The 26,987-nt window shown below is 40.4% G+C and overlaps 1 protein-coding gene across 2 annotated transcripts; it reads right to left on the bottom strand.

The window, feature by feature from the left end:
- Positions 1 to 25: 25 nt before the first annotated feature.
- LOC132832912 (H-2 class II histocompatibility antigen, A-U alpha chain-like) lies at positions 26 to 26,769 on the bottom strand. Of its 2 annotated transcripts, none has more exons than XM_060851150.1 (5): positions 26,596 to 26,769; positions 19,998 to 20,246; positions 10,981 to 11,262; positions 3,527 to 3,674; positions 26 to 400 (listed from the first exon to the last, which is right to left on the bottom strand). In XM_060851150.1, exons 1-4 carry the CDS (start codon positions 26,660 to 26,662, stop codon positions 3,529 to 3,531), a joined length of 744 nt encoding a protein of 247 aa, XP_060707133.1. In that variant the 5' UTR covers positions 26,663 to 26,769; the 3' UTR covers positions 26 to 400; positions 3,527 to 3,528. The 2 variants fall into 2 exon arrangements, with proteins under 2 accessions (XP_060707133.1, XP_060707134.1); XM_060851151.1 differs by having other exon boundaries at positions 26 to 297.
- Between the last annotated feature and the right edge of the window lie 218 nt (positions 26,770 to 26,987).

The following is a 26,987-nucleotide window of genomic DNA, read 5'->3' as shown; positions in this document are numbered from 1 at the left end:
CAATGAACTGACATCATTCATGTGGTACAAGAAAAAGAGATGTTTTATTTCAAACAAATCAGTCCATATTGGAAAATTGTTTAAAGAATCATCATGAATTCAGAGGATAAAATTATATTAGACCTGTTTAGCTGCAGAAATGAGTTTCAGTTTGCTCTGGCTTACACAAAGTGTGAGAGGAGACAATGCTGTGGGTCAGGGAAGCTGAACGATGATGTTTCTCGGTGCAATGAGAGGATGCAGTCCGAAGATGATGAATTCATGGTTTGGTAAAGCATTTTCTGTCTCCCACTTAAACTGAAAAGAAAGCCATCAATATACATGAGAAGCTGAATATATTGATTTCCTATCTCCTTTTTTGCACAATCCTTCCATCAGTACCTTGAGTGTGTTCTAGCATCTGTGTAGAATGTGAAAGTAAATTAATTACAATAAGTAAGTCTATGGAAGAACAGCACATACAATGAGCAAAACTACCACCTGTTATTAAATGCAATGGATAGCTAACACTGACAAACTAGACTGTGGTATCCCAAGCAGGAGAAAAGTGCCCAGCTTGAATACAGCGACTCCATCAATAAAGAGATTACTCCAAACTGTAAGTGGCTCTGCTTCAGCCCTTCTGGGTGTGCCTATCAGGAAATGGCACACAGATCCAAAATCCATTTGATGTTGCAGATAGAAAATCTGGGTCAGAAGATTCACAATTTCAAAATGTGTGCTCCTATCATGTAAAAGATTTTCCCCATCTTTTCCCCATGAGTTTGAACATTAAAATACAACTATGAAGAGCCAATGATAATAGTGCAGATAGAACCAAGGCATGAAGCATATAGACAAGATAAAACTAAATAAATGCACTGATGGTACATTAAAACATGAGAACTGGATGGCAAGAAACAACTTGTATTTAAATAGCATTTTATATGACAAGCTGAGAAGATCACTGGGGTCTCACTTCCCTCCATTTCAGACACTTACTCCACACACTGTATCTGAAAGGCTAAGAGCATTGTGGAAGACTCCACATACCTCTCACTCAAATGCTTCTCCCTCCTGCCACCTGGCAGAAGATACCGCAGCATTCAGTCTCTCACGGCCAGAATGTGCAACAGTGTCTTCCCCCCAGACCATCAGGCCCCTTAACAGAGCATAATCAGATTGTTTCCCATCTGAAATTCTTTTGTATTGCTGCTAGAAAAATGCCTGTTATTCATCATTCTTTTACACTGTAACTTGCGTGTTTTGCACTTTTTATGCACTTCAAGCTGTGTTCAATGTAGTTTGTGCTGTCCATGTAGCACCTTGGTCCTGGAGGAACACTGCCTCGTTTCTTTACTGTATCAGGTGTATACGGGAGAAATAACAAATAAAAGCTACACTCCTCTGAGAATGTAGCAAAGATTGGAAGTTAAAGTTGAGAAAGTGATTATTGAAATAGCAGTTTCACTTGGGAATAGTTTTAAATCTTGGAAAAAAATTTGAGTTTTACAGCAAAAATGATATTTGATTCAATGCAGTTATAGTTGAAAAGGCTAAGAGTAACAATAAAGAAATGAGTTTGAAACCATCTGTGGAATAAAGAAGCATCTGCTTGTTGGAGTTGTCTGGACAGATCAGAAATAAACTGTCTTGAAGAACTGAAAATTATTGCACAACCACAAATTCATTGGCTGCATATGTGTGAACTTCATTTGTAAATCAGGCTCAGTGACAGATATTTGTTGATTTATCTAACTGTGTTGTTCCTGACGTAGAATTTTGATGGTCAGAGATTGATTAAGATTAGCAATGACAGACAGATCAATATTACAGCAGTTAGAAAATATAGTACACAAAGTTCATTTGCGTAGCGCCACCAAAGACAGGCCTAACTGCAGCAGCATATGTGAACTTACTGTGTCTCATGTCTCATATAGCACAGGTCAACTGGAGCGGTGCAGGTACAGCTCCTCATTACAGGCTGTCAGGTAAAGTTGAATTGAAGGTAAATTATTGACTTGGTGAGAAGATGCTGAGTGGTAGGAGACACAGCAGGGATAATGGTAACGTTCTGTAATTGGCAGCATGTGGAATGTGGAGACACACAAAATCTGTTTTGTGGTCTCAACTATTCCCTATATTCATGAAAGGTTTAGATGATGGGATGGAAAAACATATATCCATATTTGCTGATGACACAAAAATAGCACTGTCAGCAGTGTAGATAGAAGTATAAAATCACAGAGATATTAAAAGGTCAAGCAAATGGACAAAACTGTGGCAAATGGAAGTATATGTAGGAAATGTGGGAGCACCCATTTTGACAAATGGTGCGAAATAGAAACAGTGAAGGTCCAGATCATGAAAATGTCATGAACAGAAAAGGAAAATAATGAGAAAAGCTGATGCAATGCTGGTCTTTATCTCTCGAAGAAAAGAACAGAAGCGGGGGGGGGAAAGTCATATTTTAGTGATACAAAGCCCTGGTTTGATTATGCCTGGAATATTGGGAGCAGTCCTAGAAACCTCACCACAGGCAGGAGGTATTAGCCTTGGAGGGGGTGCAGTGCAAATTTACCAGAATGATCCCGGATTGCTACATTATAAAGAGGGATTAAACAATCTAGGGTTATATTCCCTGGAATTAGGAAGGTCAACGTTTAGTGGTGATCAAAGTTTCAAAGTAATCACTGGGAGCCATCAACATAAGCAGATATAAGTTATTTCACTAGTTTGCTGAGTATACAACTAGGCAGCATAATGTAAAAACTAGAGCTGGACCTGGTCAGAGAAAACATTAGAAAACATTGCTACACACAAAGGATGGTAGAAGTTTAAAACTCACTTTCACAAATGGCAAGTCTGATCAGTGGTGAACTTTAAATTAGAGATTAATAGATGTTTTGTTATCCAAAAATATGAAGAGAAGTGGGATAAAGATGGATAATTGTTGTAAAGTTGGAGATTACCCGCGATCTTACTGGGATGGTGGAGGGGCCGAATAGTCAAGTGCTGTCCCATGCAGATTGGAGTGAAGTATTCAATGCTACCCACTGATCTAAGACACTGCGGACAGTATGAATTCCTCTTCACCTTCTGTAGATTTTGCAGCTTCCCCCCATAATTCACCCCCAAATTTACTTCTCTGTATGCTTCCTATAATTGTGGTCTACAGTCCACGCTCATATACTGTCCTTATTCTCAGAGTGCTTTAAAATTTAGAAAGTGCCACTGTACGCCTGCAGGTTAATGGAAGACCGGTGGCAGTGCCAATGGGATAAATGTGCTCATCAGAAAGCCCTGAAATGGCTGGGTAGATTATTGCAGTGATATGGTCTCAGTGAAAAATAATGTCCAATGATGACAGCTCTGAAAGGATCCCATCTCCATCTCACCCAAGGACTGATTCTTCATGTGAATGTCAGCAAAGGGTATAGCAGACCAGCTCAGTGCTGCCCATGTGTGTACAGGAATAAGGAGTAGTGACCTTGTGTAACATTCCTGAACATGTGTTATAAACACAGACACTGCACCCTATACTTACCCCTAGATGCCGTGTTGCTGAGCCTGCAGCCGCTGTCTCTCTTTAATCAGTAAGATGACCCCCACAACAGCACTGATAATTCCCAGGATAATTCCCAGAACACAGATCACTGTCCAAGGACCAGACTGTTCCTCAGGTACTTCAGGTTCTACATTAGAGAGAGGTAGGAAACGAATGAGTGTCTCATAGTGAAACTCAAGATGACAACAGAGTGGAGAGACTGTTAGAGGGTCTCACTTATGCTGTTATGCATTAACAGCTTAAATGCCCACAGGCCGTGCTGTAATTATGTTAGTCACATACACAAGATTCCAAAGGCTAGGAATTACTGATGGCAATGCTATTTGTAAAGAAAGGATTTTACACTATAGAAAGAATAAGATAGATTCATCAGACAGTACCAGGACTGGGAAACTAGTTATGAGCAGAGATGTGAGATATTTATAAAAGCACACAGTGGAATTACAGCTATTTGGCTCAGCATCCCATTACTGGATCTTTGAAAGAGTTACCCAACCAGTCTCAATCACCTGCTCTTCATTCATAGCCCAACACTGGCTTGGAATTCCAGCTGACCAGACAGTGTTATTCCAGTGAAGGAGGATGTTGTGCATGGGACCCTGTAGAATCTCCATTGTAGCAGACTCTAAAGGAATTGCTGGAAGATTGAATTTTCCACAAGGCAATTCTTCTATGTTGACAACCTGTATGTTTTGTGTGTGTGTGTGCCTGAGTGTGCGTGTTGTGTGTGCATATGTGTGTGTGCATGCATGCGTTCTATATGTGTGTGCTCTGTGTGTGTGTGGATGGTGCGTGTGTTCTGTGTGTATCCTTTGCGTGTGCATATGTATGTTCGGTGTGTGTACATTCTGTGCATGTGTGAGTACTGTTGGGACAGATCCTCTGTCCCCGTGTTCGTTTGGAGGAGAGAGACACCGGGTCTGATTAAAAGTATAAACAGGTTTAATGAGAGAGAATCGTACACAGTACAGTGAGGTGTCTAGCTCACTGGAGAAGGCGCATTCTGCCTATTTTTTAATTTGTCTATCCTTTTGTTCTCTCACATTCCAGAGTTACATCCTTATTTGGTAAAAAGCAGAATTTTAGTATGTCATTGGTTCTCGCCTGATAACATTCTATTACCTCAGTTTGAGCTACGTGCATTTAGACACGGCTTCAATGTCCTGTTATCTCTCACCCTCCCTGGGGCCTCTTCAGGCTATGCCATCAGCTTTTCAGTCTGTTCTTAGTGTAACATATTGGCTTACTGTTGTCTAGTGAAGCTAACAAGTTCCAGACTTGCTAATACTACCTTACGTGAGCACTACCTAACAATAAAGTTTCTTACACTACCTCACCTTAATAATGGATCCCAACAGTACGTATTGTGTATATGCGTCTCTGTGTGTAGATACATGTGTGAGTGTGTGTTTAGTGTATGACTCTGTTTGTATATACATACACATTCTGTGTGTGTGGTCTGTGTATGTGAGTTCTGTGTATGTGTCTATGTGTGTTGTGTGCATTCTGTGTACGGGAGAGTTCTGTGTGTGCCTTTGTCAACTGTGTGTTTGTGTGTATATTCTGTGAATGTATGTGTTCTATGCATATGTATGCTCTGTGTGTGTGTATTCTGTGTGTGTGGGTTCTGTGTGTGTGTGTGTGTGCGCGTGTTTGTGTGTATGTGGGGAGTGTGCTGTGCGTACTTGTGTGTCTGCTCTCTTCATGTGTATGCGTTGTGTGTGTGTGTGTTCTGTGTGTGTGTGTGCATGTGTGCCCTTGTGTTCTGTGTGTACGTGTGTGCAAGTGTTTGTGTGTGCATGTGTGCGTATGTGCATATGTATGTACATGCTTGTACATGTGTTTGTGCATGTGTACGTATCTAAGTGTATGTGCGTGTGCATGTGCACGTGTTTGTGTCTACGTGTGTGCATGTTTGTGTGCACAAGTGTGTATATTTTTCTGTGTGTACAAATGTTTGTGTGCAAGTACAAGTGATTGTATACATATGTGTTGTGTTTGTATGTGTGTGTGTGTCTCCATGTCTGTGTACATAAACGAGTGTTTGTGTGCACATATGTATGTTTGTGTGTGCCTATGAGTGTTTGTGTGTGTACGTGTGCTCGTGTGTCCATGTATGTACATATTTGTTTGTATGCATGTGTGCATATCTCTCTGTGCAACCATGTATGCATATATGTGTGTGTGTGTGTATTTGTGTGTACGTGTATGTGTAGGCGCATGTACACATAACTTCTCCCTCCTTGTATTCTATTCCTTGAATTCTCTGAGGATTTTGATTATTTTCTGGACCTGCTCAGGATATTTTCATGATCTCTGTACCTGAGTCCCTAAATAGCATTATATACTGATGATAGGTCTAGATGTTACAGACATCGGTGGTGTGGATGGGAGTCACTGGTGAATCTAGGGTTCAAGTTACTATTTACATTGGAGTTAGGATACGTTTTTAATCCTGTAACCTTTTCTCGGTGGCTATAAATTTAAATGAGTCAGGACTCTCCAAACTCCGTTTTTAATGGATGCTTTTGGACAGTTCGAGTTGCAGTGGAATTGTCTATCAGAAACATTAAATTTCAGGCCAATTTCCCTGTACTGAGGTTTCCTGATGCAGCACTCCAGTCTGAGCCATTAAATATCTCCCTAAAAATCATTTGCCACTGCACCTCCAATGTCTTACCTGTCTGATAATTGGACATTTGGAGAAATAAATCAATGACAAACATGAAACTATCTCCTATCATGATAACTGGATCAATGCCCATTTTTGGACGAAAGCATTGCTGGAATCTCATATGGATGTAAATGTTCTCTACGTTGCTGTGGCTGGTGGCACTGACATACCTCCCACAGCCTCACCTACTTTTGATGCCACTACTAATTACAGTACTAGCTAATAGACTGAATCACATAACAGTCATCACATCTGCTCAAGGCTCATAAATTCCCTGGCATAGTTGTAACAATATGCCCTGACAGAGAGTTTTAGGCATGAGTACTTGCTTACCTTTCAAAATGATGCCCCTTGAGATACTGAGCTCATCTCTGTAAAGGTCAGAATTATCTGAGAATGCTTGGAACCTCTAACAATGTCAGGCCACCTTTCAATGATAACATTAATAATGATAATGTGGGCCTTCAGTTATGGGGTGCTTGTTGTTTTGAATTGGCGTTGTTGAACAAAATGCAATAGATTAAGAAGATCTTCCACCTGAATATTAATGATGTCAATGTTTAATTCCAGTGGGATGCTGATATTCTTGTTCGGGTTTGGCAATCTGCTTACAGCATCAAAGGTATTTGTATGGGGATGCATATGATGGATGGTGTCATTGTATTCCAAATCTTCACACTTATATTTAAGCTTTTCCTGTATGTGAACACCACACTATCTGGGAGGGTCAACTGATGGATTTTTATGCTCTTTGAAGTGCAATATAGTGTCACTGCTGAAACTTTCTATGACATTAAACCTATTATTATACAATTGTTGTAAATCCTGGACTGAGTCAATAAGAATATTCTCTGTCTTTTCTGCTACCATGTGTAGCTTGGTGATCTGTGAGTAGCTGTACACATAGTTTTGAGAGCTGTATACACGGTAGTTCTGCCATTGTTGGTCGGTTTGTGTCCAGCGGATAAAATATTTGAGGTTTCCATGTTTAATTACTGTAGCTACATTACACTGTTAATGCAGCAATGAAAGAGATGGGAAACCCATTGTCTACAGTTAATGTCGTGGCTTTCAGTAGTACGATAGCGTTTTGATGGTCCTGGTACATGTCCTTCACTAGGTCCAGTCAATGTCAGTCTGTGGTTGAATGTGTGCTTGCCAGTTTTCTTTGTGCAAATTATGTTGGTTGTGGAGAAACTTCCAGCAGGTTAATATCATGTGTTACATTCAGAATGTTGAAAGCCTGTTCACCGTCTGGTTGGATGTTGTTCTACTCTGGGTCTCACATCTTGTGCTGTGAACTTGGTGTGTGACCTGCATTTACACAAGTCTCTTCTGCATAACTTGCTGCTGTAACTGCATTCTGTTTGGGTGTGTCCTGTTGTAGGCTGCATCTTTATATATAGACTTTTGAATAAGAACATTCTTTAGTACACAGACTTGGACATCAGGATATCAGTGGATACTATAACTCAGACATGACACACAGTTTATTTGCTTTGCATGGCCTGGCTACAACATTAACTGTATCTAATGCCTGCAGATTTTGCAGAGACCATTCCTACTGGACCATTCCACAATCACCAACACCACCACTCCTTCCGATGTAACCATAGAACGTGCAACACCTCTACCTCCTCCCTGCTCACCATCCAAGGGCCTAAACAGTCTTTCCAGGTGAAGCAGCATTTCACCTGTACCTCCTCCAATCTTGTGTATTGTATTCGCTGCACTCAACACGGCCTACTCTACATTGGAGAGACCAAATGCAGACTGGGTGGCCGCATTCGGAACACCTCTGGTCTGTGCACAAACAGAACCCTGACCTTCCTACAGCTGGGCATTTTCACACAGTGTCCTGCTCGCAAGCCTACATGTCTGTCCTCAGCATGCTGCTGTAGGGAGAGCTAGCTCATTGGATTAAAAAAGTGGCTTGATGGTCCCAAACAGAGGGAGGTGGTAGAGGGTTGTTGTTTAGACTAGAGGCCTGTGACCAGTGGTGTGCCGCAAGGTTTGGTGCTGGGTCCATTCTTGTTTGTCGTTTATATAACTGATTTGGATGAGAATATAGGAAGCATCGTTAGTAAGTCTGCGGATGACACCAAAAATGGTGGTGCAATGGACAATGAAGAATGTTATCTAGGACTACAACTGGATCTTGATCAACTGAGCCAAGGAATGGCAGATGGAGTTCAATTTAGAAGAATGCAGTGTATTTCATTTTGTTAAGACAAATCAAGGCAGGACTTATACAATTAATGGTAGGGACCTGGGCAGTGTTGTGGAACAGAGTGACCTTGAGGTGTCAGTACATTGTTCCTTGAAAATTGTGTCACAGGTAGATGGGAATACACTGGATTACTACAGAGACTGAGGCTCTGGTAAAGAAAATGAAGGAGGCATGTGTTAAGTTGTTTGGCAGCTTGCCTTCATCAGTCAATGCATCGAGTACAGGAGCTGAGACATCATGTTGCGGCTATACAAGATATTGGTAAGGCTACATTTGGAGTACAGCATACAATTCTGGTCACCCAGCTATAGGAAGTATGTTATTAAATTGGAAAGGGTGCAGAAAGATTTACAAAGCTGTTAGCGGGACTGGACGGTTTGAGTTATAAGGAGAGGCGAGATTGGCTTGGACTTCTTTCCCTGGAGATCGGAGGCTGAGGGGTGACCTTATAGAGATTTTTATAAAATCATGAGGGGAAAGGGTAAGGTAAAGATGTCTTTTCCCTAGGGTCAGGGAGTCCAAAACTTGAAGGCATAGGTTTAGATGAGACAAAAAAATATCTAAACAGGAACTGAAGGGCAATGTTTTCACACAGAGGATGATGCATATATGGAACAAACTACTAGAAGAAGTGGTAGAGGTGAGTACAATTACAACACTTAAAAGATATTTGGACAGATATGCAAATAGGAAAGGTTTAGAAGGATATAGACCAAATGCAGACAAATGGGATGAGTTCAGTTTAGGAAACCTGGTTGGCATGGATGAGTTGGACCGAAGGGTCTGTTTCCATGCTGTACATCTCTATAATTCCAAGACTCTGTAACTGCAGGGGCTAAGGTCTTCAACCTTGTCAATCCACTTACCTGCCACACTCTCAGTCAAACTCTGCTGACACTGCTGCTGCAGTGATAATGTCACTGGACTCATAATCCAGAAACCAAGACTAACAGGCTAGGGACATGGCTTCAAAAGAGTAAGTTGTTAGTGGAATTTAAATTCAATTAAAAAACCAGAAATTAAAAGCTAGTCTCAGTAATGATTGTGATATAGATTTTTGTTAAAACCCACCTGATTCACTAACATCCTATAAAGAAGGAAATCTGCTGTTCTTACCTGGTCTGGCCTGTGAATATATATGAATTCAGACTCATGGCAAAGTTATTGACACTTAATTCCCCTCTAAAATGGCCAAGCATGCCAGTTCAAAGATAATAAGAGATGGGCAACAATTGCTGGTCTCACTCACATGGGTCTCACTCATGAATGAATAAAAACAAGGTGTGACTGCTTTCATTATTAAAGTATTCAGGTAACTTTCTCCTTCTGTGATGCTTCACGTTCTCTGTAACTTGACTGCAGCTTATTAACTCAAAGTCAAACTTTTTCTAGCTGCAGACACTAATTGGACAAGCTCCCACCTACTAAGGTCTCAACACTTCATCTCACCAATAGATGCTAATTAATTAATATCTTCCTTGTTTATAATTATAAATACTACGATCACAACTAATATTTACTTTTGTGAGTATTACCTTACTACTCTGAATAAAGCTTTACAATTATTAATAAATTTTGAGTTTCTAGAAGCTAAAGGAGGAAAACACTAACCAACCAATCCCCAGTTTCCTTATGAGAGTACTCAGAACTTGGCTGAGAAGGAAAATAAGGAGTATAAGGTGGAGGAGAAAGGACAACTGCAATCTATGGCCAAATTCTTCAGAACCTCTAAGCTCTCAGTGTTTAGAGAAAGAAAGGGAAGAAACAGCGGCAAAATAAATTAAAGACAAAGTAAGCAAGAAGAAAGAGTGGAAAAGAAGAGGGACAGACAATGAACAGAGACATTGGAGACAAAGAAGCGTTTATATTAATAATTTAATCTGGGAATTACCAAACAAAATAGATTATATACATTTAAAACATTTCCAAAGAATCTTAAATTTATTAGTTTTCCATTGAAAATGTAAAACAGGGTTTGGTGTGAAATTCAGTTTCTCAGAATTAGGTAAATCTTGGAGCTCTGTTTTCCCAATCACCCTAGGTTTCAATCTTGCTGAAGATAATCACCAGTGAAAATAAACTAAACTACAGAAGTCAGAGTGTGTAGAACGTGCAGAACAAAGACAAGTAAATCTCAAAATGTAAATGGATATATATTGCAATTGGTATGATTTTGGTGTGTGTGGTGTTGTTTTAAATCTATTTTTTGCAGCATCAAGACTGGGTAAGTTCAGCTGACTGGAAACATGTTGCAGAAGACTATACGATGGACTTGGTTTTTCTCATTCTGTGAATGCCAATCTTTGACTTAATTACATTGTTGTGAGTTTTTTGTTGGAATCTAGAGTGGGTGTATAATCCACTAAACAGCCAAAGTAATTACTAATTACTTCTTATTGCTTGGGATTCTACCTAGTATTTTGGTTAAAAAGAGGCCTTTTAAGAAAACGCGGGGGAGTTTGGGTAATACACCCAGTTTATTAGACACTAGGATGAATTCAGCTCCTACACAATAAAATCAATACTGACCCCAGAATACAGTGGTTGGATCCTGCAGCCCCTCATGTTCCACGTGACAGGAATACATGTCTCCAGGATTTGGGATGAAGCTCAGGTACGTGAATCTCTGATAGGAATAATCCTGTTTCATATAGAACTCCGTAATGTTGACTTCATCAGTCACTGGCTCACTGTTCCTCTTCCATGTCATGGTGATGTGTGGAGGGTAGAATCCATCAGCCAGACAGATCAATGTGTTGGGCTGTCCCCATTCGACAGGCTCTTCAGGATACATGGCAATCTGAGGGGCAACTGAGGGGGAGAGACAGGACACAGCAATAGGTACAATTAACCAATATGTAAAATATATAATGAGCAACTACTGTATAACTAATTCCGAATCATTATCAGTACACATCAAAAATTAGACTATTTTTATGTAGTGGATGGGAAGTTAACTAAAGGAAGAATTTATATAGTATATCCTTGAGTCCTTTACATACAATGTGTTGTGTACATAGCAAGATCCAGAAAACCGCCTATGAAATGAAATCAATATAATTTGTGTCCGATGGTCTTAGTTGGAACTAAATCTTGACTGAGATGCTGAGAAAATGGTCTGCTCTTTTGATAGGAACATCATGGATCCTTTGATAACCACCTCTGATGACAGATATGACCTCAGTTTAACATTACAATTAAAAGAGAGAACCTTTTTTTAAATCTCAAGATGTGTCTGTCTAACATTGTAAAGTTCACATTTATTGTCTATCCCTAGTTAAGTCCTGCCCTGACTTGCCTTCCCAAAATACAACACCTCACATTTATCTAAATTAAACTCCATCTGCCACTTCTCAGCCCATTGTTCTGCAAGGTCTGGTCAAGTTGTTGTTTTGGGAGGGGTGGGAGGGGCATGGGGTGCACATTCAAAAACAATGCAGAATTTCCTGGTAGAGCCATTTGTTAATCATCAACTTAACTGAAGTCACAGGACCAAGTTCCCAAATATATATGTGAAATCATGACAAAGCTTCGCTCAGCTGCTGCCACCAAAATTCGGAAGATATATCATTTCAGCTGGCTTCAGCCACAGCTAAACCAAGGTTTCGAATATCGAATACCAAGTGATGGTAAGAAATTGTGAAAGTGTCTGAAACTTGTATGAAGGACTATACAGATAGTAGATAAGTCCCTTGCTAAATTTTCTAACATGAGGTTTAATGCTTTCACAGTAATGAATCCAAGCATAGACAGGTGAGGAAGCCTAGAAGAACAAGAACCATTATGCACACAATGGGGAGTATGCCATGGATATTGGATGGCGAAGAAGGAAAATTATAAATCCATACCATAGGCAATGGCAGGATGTTAAGAAATAGTTTTCCATTTATAGAAACCATTGCGTTACACAGAATAAGCTGTATAATTCAATGCCATAAACCAGATTATGTAGCCTCAGTAAATGGCATCGCGGGATGTGGTCCTAGACCTCTGTGTACACTCGGATTCATTGTTTATCCTGTGACACCAGAACATACTGCTTAAGCCTGTGAACTTAAATGGGGTCAAATGATATGGAATATACAAAGAGTAGCAGTACGGTAATCTCATCGGGACATAGAAATGTACAGCATGGAAACAGACCCTTCAGTCCAACTTGTCCATGCCGACCAGATATCCTAAATTAATCTAGTCCCATTTACCAGCACTTGGCCCATATCCCTCTAAACCCTTCCTATTCATATACCCATCCAGATGCCTTTTAAATGTTGCAATTGTACCAGCCTCCACCACTTTCTCTGGCAGCTCATTCCATACACACACCACCCTCTGCATGAAAAAGTTGCCCCTTAGGTCTCTTTTATATCGTTCCCCTCTCACCATGGGGAAAACCTATGCCCTCTAGTTCTGGACTCCCCCACCCCAGGGAAAAGAGTTCATCTATTTATCCTATCCATGTCCATCATGATTTTATAAACCTCTATAAGGCCACCCCTCAGCCTCTGATGCTCCAGGGAAAACAGCCCCAGCCTATTCAACCTCTCCCTGTAGCTCAAATTCTCCAACCCTGGCAACATCCTTGTAAATCTTTTCTGAACCCTTTCAAGTTGCACACCATCCATGTATCATGATAACTATTTTATTCTGAGCAGGTTTAGAATGTATGGGTTCTGTTCAATATGTTTTCATATGATCAGCCTGGATTAATATGGAGCATGTGCTCAAGCAGCAAACAATATGTCACTAAATTTAGATATACATATTTTGTCTGTCCGATTACCAAGATTAATGAAATATATTAATTATTCAAGAAATTGTTTCACTTTGACACCGAATAAATCCTAAAATTCTGATAAAGTCCCTGAAACGGGACAATTCTTTATGTTGAGATATTATGATGACTACTGAAATCTACCTATGGATAAGAATTGCTTCATATATTCAAATAATTGTCTATTTAATTATTGTAATATTCCTACTAATTTATTTGGTGCAAATAAGTCAGAAAACAAAAAAAAATCAACTTAAAAGGAGTTGAACAGGAATCAATTCTCAAGTAAACACTTGCCACAGGTCACACTAACCCCCCAGTCCTGACTCCAGGTGATCAGAATATTGTTAAAATATTTTGCTGCCCAACATTTGAAATAAGGTGCTTAGATTTAACTCACTCAAATGGGGTTGGTGAGTTTGTTCCTACCTGGAACAGACATCATAGAAAAGGGCAAAATGAAAACCCTGCTAGAAGTGTCAGAGTGTCCATTACACCAGAATCTTTGAGACATACATAAAAATTATTTCAAATGAATTTGGGGCAATGATTGACAAGGTTGGCTATCACACTTTCTGACCAAGGAAGCAACATTTGCACAGGTAGTTTCTAAAATGCATCTTAATCAAGCCAAGACATAAAAACAGATTGCAAACCAGACAGAAACAGCAGTGTATTTATGAAGATTAAGCCTTGAATTGTGATAAAGCACATGTCCTATCAAAATGTAAGTATGTTTTATTGGAAAACTGACTGCAAGGGACTTTATAAATTGGAAAATTGCTGGGGAAGACAAAAGACAATGGATTATTTTCTGGATGGGTCAAATCATATTTTATACAATGATTGCACAATATAATTGGCTAATGCCTTTTGAAAAATATGACTTGAATATAAAATAAATTAATTCCATCCCTAAAATAGGAAATTTAAACATCAAAAACCTGAATTACAAGTGAAAGGGGTGGGACGGTGGCAAAGAAGGGGTATTGAGGAGAGAAACAGAATAGGGAGGAGAGAAATATTGGCAAAGAAATACTGGAGAAAAAGAGGTGGCGGTAAAGGTCTGGAGGAAAATGAGTGGGGGAGAAGGATTAGGGAAAAATGATGGGTGGATAAGAGCAATAGTGGGGGAAATAAATAGTGGAGAAAGGAGTGGTGGGGAAAGATGTGGCATGGTAATAATGAGGGAAAAGGAGTTGGGGAACAGAATCTGAGTTTGATTGAGTTGAAATATTAACTTGGAAATAAAGTTACATTCTGAATATTTTGGTGCTACATCAGTGATTTTCTGGGAGTAATATAAGCAGCTTTTTTCATTATTATGTTCCTTCCTCAACCTGTTAAATTTGCAATCGTTTCAAATCTGTTCCCATACTGTGTTTGTCCTGCTCTATCACTCACAACAGATTTATCAGTGATACATTCATTTACATAGGTCTCAGACTGTACCTGGGTTAGTATTAGTAATATGTAGGTCACATGTCTTAGTTAACAAATAATAGTTAGTTTTGTATGCAATAAGCTTAAACACTGGTGTTTAGATTTGTAACAAAGGTGTGAACTGTAGTGACTGGAACTAGGTCAGCCAGGTGGACTTCACTGACTTCATTGAGTTCAATGAGTTCCTGATCGAGGAACTCATCCTGATCCTGTTACCTGCTTCAGAGAGCCCTGGCTGACAGATAGAAACAGGAGTGTCAAGGTTCTGCTGTCTCATGGATTTGGCTCTGTGCTTGTTGCGTCAGTGTTATGTACTGTGCACATTTAAATAAAAGGTGACTTGGTGACATGATACCACCCTACTTGGAGTTATTTCATATACGATGTAAATATATATAACTAACCTTCCAGAAAATTAACACGCACAGTCTAGGAAAAACAAAAAATAGAAGATCTCTCTGGATTGTTAACTGTTAAGTACTTTGGCTAGATGACAGTTAAATTCAAGAGAAAATGATTATTCACTGAATGTCCCAAAATGGTTTTCTATGGCTGAACTCTCATTTAGCACAAATAAAAACAGAAATTGCTGGAAAAGCTCAGCGAGTACTGGCAGCATCGGTGCAGAGAAATCAGAGTTAATGTTTCAGGTCCAGTGACCCTTCCTGCACAATTTGCTCAGTTTTGAGGAAGAGTCACTGGAAGTGAAACATTAACTCTGATTTCTCTTCACAGATGCTGCCAGACCTGCTGAGGTTTTCCAGCAATTTCTGTTTTTATCTCTGATTTACGGCATCCACAGTTCTTTTGGTTTTATTTCTCATTTAGCACAAGCTGCTGGTACTGTGATGTGTTTCTTGAATGGCAGTCACCAGCTGATTTTATTTGGACCAGAGACAGAGATAGCTTCTGAAATACATATTCAGAACACTGGACAAGTGGTAAGGATGTTTCAGGTCACATACTTTGCTGACAGAAGTTCCCAGGAAAGGAAAAGTGAGCTAAGAGCTTTTCTTTTTGAGACAAATTACCACAGATTCTTTCTTGATGCTTTGTAGCGTTATTCTAACCACAAACATGAAACTTCACGCTGAAAATCTTGGAGACTAGATGTTTCTGTCTGAATCTGTTCCTTGCCAATGCAACATTGTTCCTGTTGCACCCAGCGCATTTTCCTTTTGTTAAGTGTCCTTTTAAGGATTAGAATACAAGAATAATAATTAGGAATGGAATGTGCTTCAGTCACATGGGTCATCCACACTCCAGCAAACATAACAGATCAATACCAACCCCTGCTGCAGCACTGGCATCAACACACTGCACACACATCTGTTATAACACCCTCACTATCACTGGATTCATAACATAGCAAAATTTAAATATTCAATGACCCTCATAATCGTTCAGTTGTTCCTCACCAGACTTTACAAATAACCAATCTTGGACACCGAGTTAATTACTTAAACAAAAATTAACAATTTATTATTAATAATGTAACATTAGCAGAACACAGATGAACTACAAGTCAATCTAATGAATATCTACCACCTAAACCCAATTTTCTTTGATCACCAACTCTGACTCATACACTGGCAGACACAGTTAAGGAATACATATTTTTAAAAATAAAATATTGTAAGTTGCCAATTTGATAACTATTTTAACAATGACCACCAGGCCTTCAAGAAATGGAATGGTTTGTATTACAGGTGCAAAGGACTGTATCTTGCTTCAATTCCGAGTTCACCAGTCAATGCAAGTCACTTCTACAGACTTATGGAGACTTTTACTTATTTCTTACAGGCTGGGGTTCTTTTCTGAGGCCTTCCAACAAATGGATAACTGTAGAATAATTAGAGAGAGCATAACCAAAACCAAAAACAGTCCTGCAGCTTCTGAAGTAACATTGCCTCCTGCTCAAAAACCCTACTCAGAGCCAGTTCACCCTTTGATTTGTCATGGACCAAACCATCCCCCTCAAATCATGTCTAGAAGATAGTCTTGACTCAAAATCTTTCTTATTTTAAAACAAGTGTAAGACATTATATTATGGACACAATTAGTCAAACTTTACTTCAAGCAAAGCACACTTTATTCTTACACTACAGTTAAAATAAAAATAAAAGAACTCTATCAAATTGCTTAACAAAGTCATGTTTTTTTACACATAAACTACTACTGTTCTGATATTCGATAAATAGCAGCATCCTATAAATAGACTTGGCAAAGGTAAATTCATAAAAACCACCAGGAGAAAATAAAATTTCAAAAAAGGAAAGACAGAACTCAAGCTTTTGCAGCTGGATCTTCTGCCGAAAATCAGTTCACCAAATGAAAAGGAAAACCTGCAATCCTTGTGTCTGTGTATTCTTGACTCTGGTTTAAAAAAAAGCGACCTAAATTGTTGAGCCTAGAGCAAACAGCTTAGCTCCAAGTTTACAACACTTGCTTTCAAAACAAACAGAACATACCAAATTCTTCTTAAAGGCACATCTCATTAACAGATTTTTCTTGTTTACCAACTTTTGTTGTGATTGGCTGACTAGCACACGTCCTCTCTTGATTGACCAATTCATCATCCAACCAACTGCCAGTCTCTGAGCATAAAACATCTGGGTGCTAGATTGTCTACAGTGTTCTTTGAACAGTGTTACAACACAGGGTAAATCCTCTGCTTAATTTAAAACCAGCAGCGCGGAAAAGATTTATCCCATGCAGTAATCTGTAAAAATTTGAATGGCAAAGAACTATGTAAAGTAAAAATTACCAACTTTATTTCTTAAAGTATAACAGAGAATAATTAACTAACCACAATTTACAATTTCTTTCTCTAACCTATCTTTTACCTTGCCCTCTATATTACTAGTTCGATAAAACCCCCAAATAAGATTTACAAAACAATACTTCTTATCTCAAAACCAGGCAGCTGTACGTTCTTGTCTTTGGATCTTCCTGTGTCCTCTTTGCTCGTTGTTAGGAATTTCTGCGTCACAGGTTACTGATCGAAAAGGTACTTTTAAGAGAGATATCTTTTCAAGCAGTCTGTTACATGCTAGGACTTGGAAGGTTTCCTTGAACAAATGGAAATGTACATTGAGTTTCTAGGTGCTTTGCTATTACAGGGAAAACCTTTCCAGGTAAAGGCAATAATGGCATGAAGGTTTCAAAGCATGAGGATAGCAAATCCTCATGCAAGATATTCCAACTTTCTTCAGCTTCATCGCCGTCATTTAAATCTGGACAAAATTTCTTGAACATTACTGAAGCCTTTTCATTTTTAACAGCATAGTTATGAAGTATCATGAAGGAAGAAACAGAAATTCCATCAAAGTGAAGATCAACTAACAGCGTCTGTATGCTGTTTTCCAGCTGGATCATAATCTCCACTTCTTAATTACTTTCCCAAAGAAATTATCTCAGAGCATCAGTAGCATGTAACAGCCTGCTTGAAAAAAATCTCTTAAAAGTACCTTTATGATTAAATTAAGCTGGAGAGTTTACCCCATGTCATAACAGCAGTCATTAACCTACATCATTTTTCCAGTTCAATTCTCAATAGAAAACATCAGTCTTTTGTTTTCTCTTTATAAAGTTATTCAAACTTAAAATTGAACTCTCAACTGCAACTCATAGTTCCAAATCAAATATGAGAAAATAAAAGAAAAAATAATGATGGTCTCAACATATTGTAGACCCACCAGAATGCTTTCAGAACTGTTTGAATGTCCTGTAATTTTATATACAATTATTTACTATGAAAGAGGGAATGCTTGAATAAATACTGTGCCTAAGAAACAAGTGATGATAGGGTTTGACCTCTGTGACCACTAGATGGTATGAATGTTTCTCCCATTTTACATCCACATGAGAAGAATTCTTAGCCTTCTCATTGGCCGCACAGAATCACTGAATTGTTACAGTGCAGAAGGAGGCCATTCAGCCCATCATATCATCATCGGCTCTCTGAACACTTTAACATATTACCATTGTTGATGTAACCCTGCATTTTGTTCACATTTAAATAAACATACAGGAGTCTGTTGGTAACACATCAGAGGGTCACCTCGTGGGTCTGCTCCTGGGCCTGGCCAAGGTGGCCATCAATAGGGAGGCAGCAGGCAACTGAGGGGATCACAGTACACAGCTGTTGATGCTTTTTAAAGAAAATATTAATCATGTTAGCAGCCTGTGATGAAGCATTAATATAAAAGTAAATCAAATGCTTAATGGAGACTTACAGAATGGGCAAGGACATTTATTCAACTCAAATCAAAATAACATTCTAGTGTGATAATGCATCCCAGCCCCTGTACTGCCCACAAGTCAGTAAAGGCCTCTATGGTGATGGTGGACACTGTGAGGTCCTTCTCAACCAACACCTGAGTGTGACCATAACCATGAAAGAGAGAGCAGGTACTTGGTTTCTATAACCTACTCCATGGCCCACTGCCTGAACCTGGGATGGTCACAGTGGCCAGGTCCAGAAGCATGTTTATTAGGCGGGCCTTCGAGTTGCCTACCTATCTCCCTCCCTCCTCCCTGCACAAGATGTCTGTAGAAAAGCAGCATGGGGCTGAAATACACCAAAACATTTAAAAGCAGTTGCTTTAAAAAAACTGAAAACAAGCTGCAAATGAAATATTCAACATAACTATGAAAAATCATTTCCCTGTAGGTACATAATCTGTAAATGGCCTAGCACTCTGCAAACTTATTCAGTGTACTATTGAATGGGACTGTGTGCAGCACAGATAACTGAAAGAGAAAGGAATAATCCCGCTGTAAAGGATCCTCCACAGGGGATCGAACTGGGGCTGTCTAATCTGATAGAAATTTTATTTTAAAACACATTCTTAAATGTCTTATTAAACCTGACTCCATCACTTTCCCAGGCAGTGTACTCTGGACACCAACTCATTCCATGAAAAATTCTCTTCCATTACATTTACTTTTTTGCAAACACTTTGCGAGGTCTGTGCGCTCTGTTTCTCGAAGCTACCTGTCTCCAGCTAAAATTTTCCATGGAATTAGAATTCAAAACCACCTTCTTCTAAATAATCTGTGATTTAATAGACAAGATCAGATATTGGGAAGAAAGAATATGTATTCAGCAAGAGGGGCAGTGCACAAGGAACCACAGAGCAGGGAGCAAGAGCAGAGAGCAGGTTCCTCATGTCAGGGAGTCATGGTGTCCCAGAACAAAACCAACTCCACAGTTTACTCCGAGCAGACTGTACTCCAGCTCCGTGTTTTACTCTGACCTGACCCCGAACTCTCCCGTCCCCCAGCTCCAGGGTTTATTTATGAGGGTGATACTGAGCCAGTTACTTACATTTCGGTTCCGGGGAGCCGCGGGACAGGTTCTTCCAAACATTCAAATTCTGTTTCAGGATGGCGATATTGGCTGAGACCCCCGCCTCTCCTCCCTGCATTGTGAGGTGCTGGAACTCCGGGATCCGCCCGATCTCCTTCTTCAGGTTGAAATCCATGTATAAAACCTCATCTCCGTCCTCCTCCACATCGAACTGTTTATCAGGGCTGCGTTCCTGAACCAAGTAGTTCATGGCATGTCGGTGTCGATCTGTGTGTGTGTGTGTGAGAGAGAGAGGATCAGACAGCACCCACACTGAGAGAGAGGATCAGACAGAAAACATCAGCCAACAAGAACACCAGCTGAACAAACTGAAATATTGTACAAAAACCCACCTCCTGAGCTTTTATTTTGAGGAGTTTATAAATAAACCCTTTGCCAGATGACAGTGAGGCCTCTGGCGGTAAGAGGCTCTTTACAAAAAAATCCGAGGGTTGGATGTGCTACTGGAATCTCAGCTATGAGGATGTGATGTATGCCTCAGAATCGGGACAAGCAGCGGGATAGTTTCCTGACAAACTAATCCGTTTAGGGATGTTGTTACACGCCTCTGGAGGGGGGTGGGGGGTGAGGGGATTGAACCTGGAGCTGCAGCAAAAGCCCCCTATCCCCTGACACAAGGCAGTCAGTGAATGGCCAGAGGGTACACTGACCTTGATCCTTGATTGAGGCTGGTAACTGGGGCTCCTGGTGCTGGAGAAAGCTCACCACAGCCCAGACTGGAGCTGGGAACCCTGTTCATCACTGAACGCAATAAAAACCCATCCAGAGTGCTGCAATCCTGAGCCCCATGTGCTGGTAGCAACCTGACATCTATTATGGACACCTGCCTAGCAGAAACATCTCATTGTTATGTTCCAGAGGTCTCATAGGCCTTTTAACTGGCTTAATAAGTTATCTAGGAGAAAGTGAGGACTGCAGATGCTCATCTTCCATCTAGGAACCCTCCAACCACAAGGGATGAATGCAGATTTCTCCAGCTTCCTCATTTCCCCTCCCCCCACCTTGTCTCAATCCCAACCCTCGAACTCAGCATCACCTTCCTAACCTGCAATCTTCTTCCTGACCTCTCCGCCCCCGCCCCCACCCCCACTCTGGCCTATCACCCTCACCTTGACCTCCTTCCACCTATCGCATTTCCAATGCCCCTCCTCCAAGTTCCTGCTCCCAACCTTTTATCTTAGCCTGCTTGGCACATCCTCCTCATTCCTGAAGAAGGGCTCATGCCCGAAACGTTGATTATCCTGCTCCTTGGATGCTGCCTGACCTGCTGAGCTTTTCTAGCAACACATTTTTCAGCTCTTAATAAGTTATCTGCCACTGTGCTATATTAACATATTCTGAGGAGAATCAATTAAAATGCAATTTGATTTGGAAATATTGTGGGTGACATCAATATAGTCAACAGTTTTATATTCTGTGTGTACATGTCCACAGATCCCTGAAAGGTACAACACTGGTGGCTAATGAGGTCAAGAAGACAGACAGCATGCTTGCCTTCATTAGCCAGGGCACTGGATATAAAAATTGGGAAGTTATGTTACAGCTGTACAAAACTTTATTTAGGCCACATTTAGAATATCATGCGCAGTTCTGGTCACCATATTACCAGAAGGACATGGCTGCTTTGAGGTGATGCAGAGAAGATTTACCAGGATGTTGCCTGGTATGGAGGGTTTTAATTATGAGAAGAGGTTAGATAAACTCGGATTATTTACATGGATAGACAGACATTGAGAGACGACCAGATGGAGCTGTGCAAAATTATAAAAGGCACTGATAGAGTGGATAGTCAGAGGCTTTTTCCCCAGAGTGGAAAGATCAGTGACAAGAGGGCACAGATTCAGCTGAGGTTGGAAAGTTTATGGGAGTAATGCAGAGAGAAGTTTTTCACACAGAGGGTGGTGGGTGCCTGGAATGCAGCGCCAGTTGAGGTGGTGGAATCTAGCACATTGGCAGTGTTTAAGGTGTATCTTGATAGACACTTGAATGGGAGACGAACATATCTGGACAAGATGTAGTGGGTTTAAACAAGAAATATGAATTGGTGCAGGCTGGGTGGACTGAAGGGTCTGTCACTATGCTGTATTGTATGATCCTCATGAAGGGATCCACCCAGTGCATGTACAAACTGGAGTGAAGCAGGGCTGTCACACCAATCCTCTTTTCCACCTTCCCTGCAGTGCTCCACCTCAAATCCAGAAGTCCCTTGCTGAATGAGCTTCTCTACAGGACAGGTGGGAAATTGTTAACCTGTGTTACCTGCAGAATGGAGTAAAGACCACGGTGACCTCTGCCATCAAGCTGCAGTATCTATGTCTCTGCACACTGAGATAAATTATTGTCAGTGCATTCACATGGACCTCAGGCTAAAACTCCAGAAGGGAAATATTTAACCAGAGTGTTCCCACCACACAGCACTGTCCTTCCAGCTGTCAAAGTCCACAACAAGCTATTGGACAATCTGGATAATTCCTATAATTTGGGGAGCCTCCTTTCAGTGAGTGCAGATGTTGCTAAAATTCAGCATTGCCTCCAGTCCATCAGCACAGCCCCTGGCCAGCTGAGGAACAGAGTATTTGTTGAGAAAGATAACTGATCCAACACCATGCTCATTGTTTACAGGGCAGCTTTCCCTTGGGAAATAGCACCAGTGATGCCTTTGCAAAATCCTGTAAATCCACTGGAAGGAAAGGTGCTCTAATCAATCAGCGTCATTAGGTGGGCCAAATCATCTGTTTACCAGACACAACGCTCCCTAAACAGGCTTTCTACTCTAAGCTTTGTCACCACAACCAATTATCAGAGAGCAGAGGAAATGCTTCAAAGACATCCAGATAGTCAGCCTAAAAAAAAATTCAACATCTCCACCAAATTGTGGGAACCTCTAAAATTGTTCAAACTAAAAAAGCAGCATCTGTGAAGGTGCTAACCTTTTTGAGCTTGTCCAACAGGCCAAGAGGCCAAGTGTGAACATTGGAAGGATTAGGTGAAAATCCAATCATCCACCCACCTTTAAGCAAATGCCTTCACTAGTATCTGAAACAGGGTGTGAGGATATAGTGTTGGATTATTTACCCAGCTCAGAACCCACAACACCAGAGTGAGGAAGCTTTTCCAAAACCAACTAATAAAACACTCGTTATCTGTACTGGGCATGGTGACCTTGACCATTCATGTTAATGGACATCTGGACTACTATATGGAAGTAGGCTGATGATCATTGTTGAGTCAATGCCCCAATTATACACCATCAAGCTGGTTCATTTTACAGGTAATGTTAGACTGAATAGAATACACATCTCGGTGAGAATCAAAATATTTCTCAAACTATAGAGAACGAGGTAAGCTTTTCACACTAATAACTTGAAGAAATGAGAGGGTGTTGTGAATCCGCCAGTGGGTTATGTTTACCTTCAGGTTAGCAGACAAATTGAAATCTCAGTATCATTCAGGTGAAAACAGTGAGCTTCGATATAACCACCGTGCTCAGCAGTACAATGTGCATTACAAAATAGTGGTGTAGTCATGGGAATGGACTCCCAGCCACCAGAGGGCGATAACATATTGGGGGATCCTCTTTAATTCTTCAATGTACATCAAATTTTCTCGTATTAACTTTTAAAAAAGCTAAAAAAAAGTTACTAAGTTAAATATGTGCAAAACAGCATATTTGTATCAAAATGAAATGCTAATGCAAAGAACACAATATTCAAACACCTGCATAGGAATCACATACATTGTGTACAAACACATTTCACAGGGGTAGAATCTAGCCACGAAATAGAGTCAGAGTTAAACAGCATGGAAACAGATTCTTAGGTCCAACTCATGCGTGCTGAGAGACACTCCAATCAGTCATTTATCCATCCAGATATTGTAATTGTACCACATCCTCTGGCAGCTCATTCCATACATGTACCACCCTCTGTGTGAAAAAGTTGCCCCTCATGTCCCTTTAAACTTTTCCCTTTTCACCTTAAACCTACGCCCTCTAGTTTTGGAATCCCCTCCCCAGGGAAAAAGACTAGGATTAATCCCATATTAATGAACAGGAAACCTGCAACCCATTCTAAAAGATAAAAGACTTAACAGCAATCTAGGCTTGTTAATAGATTGTATCAGTTGCGTGACACTAATCTTTTACTATAAATTCTGATGATTTTGATCCTGCTATATGATGAAGGAGCAGCACTTCGAAAGCTAGGACTTCCAAATAAACCGGTTGTGTGATTTTTAACTAAATAACTGGTGAAGTTTAACTTTCCTTCTTTGTCCTTCTTGCCTCCCCCCCACTCCACAGCAGGTTTCTGTTCTGAATTCACCTCCTCGCCCTGTCTGTGACCTTTGACATGGTTAACTACACCATTTCCCTTCACTGTTGTTCTGCTGTAGATCTGCTCTCACTTGGTTCTGGTATTATCTAACCAGGGTGAGAGAAATTCTTCATTGACTTCTCTCTCTGCTCCCCCACTGACAGCACGGAGGTGTGTGGTATATGTGCATTTCCAGGGAAGTTGGATAGACAGATGAGGGAGAAGGGAATAGAGGTGATTGAGGTAGACAAGGATGAATGGTCAAGCTGAAATGGAGCATAAACAAAGGCATGGAGTGGTGTGTCTCAATGACTGGATTCTGTGCTGTATGTGATGGAATCCTTGTGGTTTATTCTTGCTCCTTGCTATTTCTCATCCACAGCACAATTTTCATGTGGACACCAATAACACACCAGCCCAACCTCACCATCTCATCTCCTGACATCGTCGCTGATTTGACTTTGTCATACTGCTTTCTGATATCCAGCAATGGATGATCAAAAAGTTCCTCTGGCTAACTATTCCAAGGATCAAAGTCATTCAATTTGTACTCCACTATAAACTTAAACTTAGCCAGTCTTTCCACTCTCCACCACCCCCCCCCCACCCCCTTCATTCACTGAAGCTGAACCAGACCATTCACACACTCTGTGTCCTATATGACCCAAATCTGAGCCTCTGACCCTACACTGTCTTCATCACTGAGTCCAACCACTTCCATCTCTGTCATCTCTCTTGGCTCAAACTTATGAACAGATAACTCCGACCTATCACCCTCACCTTAACCTCCTTCCACCTATCGCATTCCCAACGCCCCTCCCCCAAGTCCCTCCTCCCTACCTTTTATCTTAGCCTGCTGGACACACTTTCCTCATTCCTGAAGAAGGGCTCATGCCTGAAATGTTGATTCTCCTGCTCCTTGGATGCTGCCTGACCTGCTGCGCTTTTCCAGCAACACGTTTTTCAGTAGAAGTACACCGTTCAATCCTTCAAGCATGCTCTGTGATTCATTAAGATCAAGGCTGATCTGTTTATGTTCAAAATTCCTTCCATCCTTGGTAAATTTAGATTCATGTTAGGCAAGTGACAATCTGTCAATGCCTTAAAAATATTCATTAACCCCACCTCCGCCACTTTCTGAGGCAGAGTGTCAAAGTTGCACAACCCTGTGAGAAAAAAAGTCCCCTCATCTCTTTCCTAAAAGGGCGATTCCTAATTTTAAAACAATTTCCCCAAATTCTGAACACACCCAGCAGATTAAACATCCTTTCCACAATCATCTGGTCAAGACCAACCAAACCACTTCTTTCTCTTCCCAACTCCAGTGAACACAAGCCCACTCTATCTAATCATTTACCCTTTGAAACATTTGTTCCATAGCTTTCTTAAACTGGCTTCCCCTCTTCCAGCCTACATAAGTCTGAACCTCACCATAACTCTACCGCCTGGATCCAAACTCACATGAAGTCGGGTTCACCTGAGCTTGTTGATCTGCGTCAACTCTTCACCTGGCAATGCTTCAAATGTAAAACTCTCATCCTTGTGTTTAAACTAGTTCATGGCTTCATCTTTCCCTATTTTTGTAACTTCCTGCAGCCTAACAACCTTGCATTCTGTCAACTCTGGCTTCTGACACGACACCACTGGTGGAAATGGCTCCCGAAGCCCAGATTGTAAATTCTGGAATTCCCTCCCTGAGTCTCCAGCTCGCTCTCCTACTTTTGGCAGCTCCTTTAAAGTTAAATTTCAGTAAGCAAGTTACCCCCTCTGAGCAATTCCTTCTCGGACTCTTTTCAAGTTTTGTCTGATTAAACTCCAGTAAAGATTTTTGAGTAATTCTCTGATTTAAAAAGTGCTATATAAATGGAAGTTATACTTGTTGTATTACAATATAAAAAATATGTAGAATTATTATTTGTTATAATTCATAGCCAGGTGGCGAAGAATAGAAATGGAACCAAATCGTTATAAATGTAAAGGCTTTATTTTAGAAACACTGTTACGTTTCATTCACCTACGACTTCATTAGCACATTTTCGGTTGGTCAGAAATAATACAATTAATTTACAGATCTACGGATTGCAAAGTCTAACTCTTCAGAAATATACAAGCACAGTTAAATCTCCAGTTAATACACATGATTCAGTTCAGTTAATTAATATTTATACTCCCTGTAATAATACCACACTGAGCTCACTTAGATTAGATATTAATATTTATAAACGATCACGTATATAACTTACATTTTGCAGCCCAGGCTGCTTGAATGAAGACCAGCACTAACACAGCAAAGTAACTCTTGGCTTCCATTGTAAACCCCTTGTTTCTCTCAGATATGATCAGACTTCACCAAGGGCCAGCTCCTCTTGGTGTGCTGTCAGCCTTTCCAAAGCCCAGTTTCCATCTGACTGACTGTAGTGAGTATGACTCCGTAATTGACGTGCGGTTTAGCATTAATAAACCAATCACAAATTGAGATCTCCTCCATCAACTGTTTCCAGGTGAACTACAAGCCTGTTCTGAATTTCTCTGAATAAAGTTTGTTTCTCCTGGGAAAGAATTGCAATGACATGAGGATCTTTCTAAAAAGATATTATAGTAAGTGAAGTGATACCTGTTTATTGAACTAAACCAT

Source organism: Hemiscyllium ocellatum, chromosome 35 (genome assembly GCF_020745735.1).
Source record: "Hemiscyllium ocellatum isolate sHemOce1 chromosome 35, sHemOce1.pat.X.cur, whole genome shotgun sequence".
Taxonomy (NCBI): domain Eukaryota; kingdom Metazoa; phylum Chordata; class Chondrichthyes; order Orectolobiformes; family Hemiscylliidae; genus Hemiscyllium; species Hemiscyllium ocellatum.
Note: the sequence above shows the minus strand (reverse complement) of the source record. Positions and strands in the feature narration are given on the sequence as shown.

Excerpts from the sequence above, each read along its gene's own strand:
- LOC132832912 (XM_060851150.1), bottom strand. The coding sequence starts at position 26,662 with ATGGAAGCCAAGAGTTACTTTGCTGTGTTAGTGCTGGTCTTCATTCAA. Across the intron at positions 11,263-19,997 it reads CGGCTCCCCGGAACCGAAAT|TTGCCCCTCAGATTGCCATG; the intron begins GTAAGTAACTGG and ends TCTCCCCCTCAG. Across the intron at positions 3,675-10,980 it reads TCCAACCACTGTATTCTGGG|AACCTGAAGTACCTGAGGAA; the intron begins GTCAGTATTGAT and ends TCTCTAATGTAG.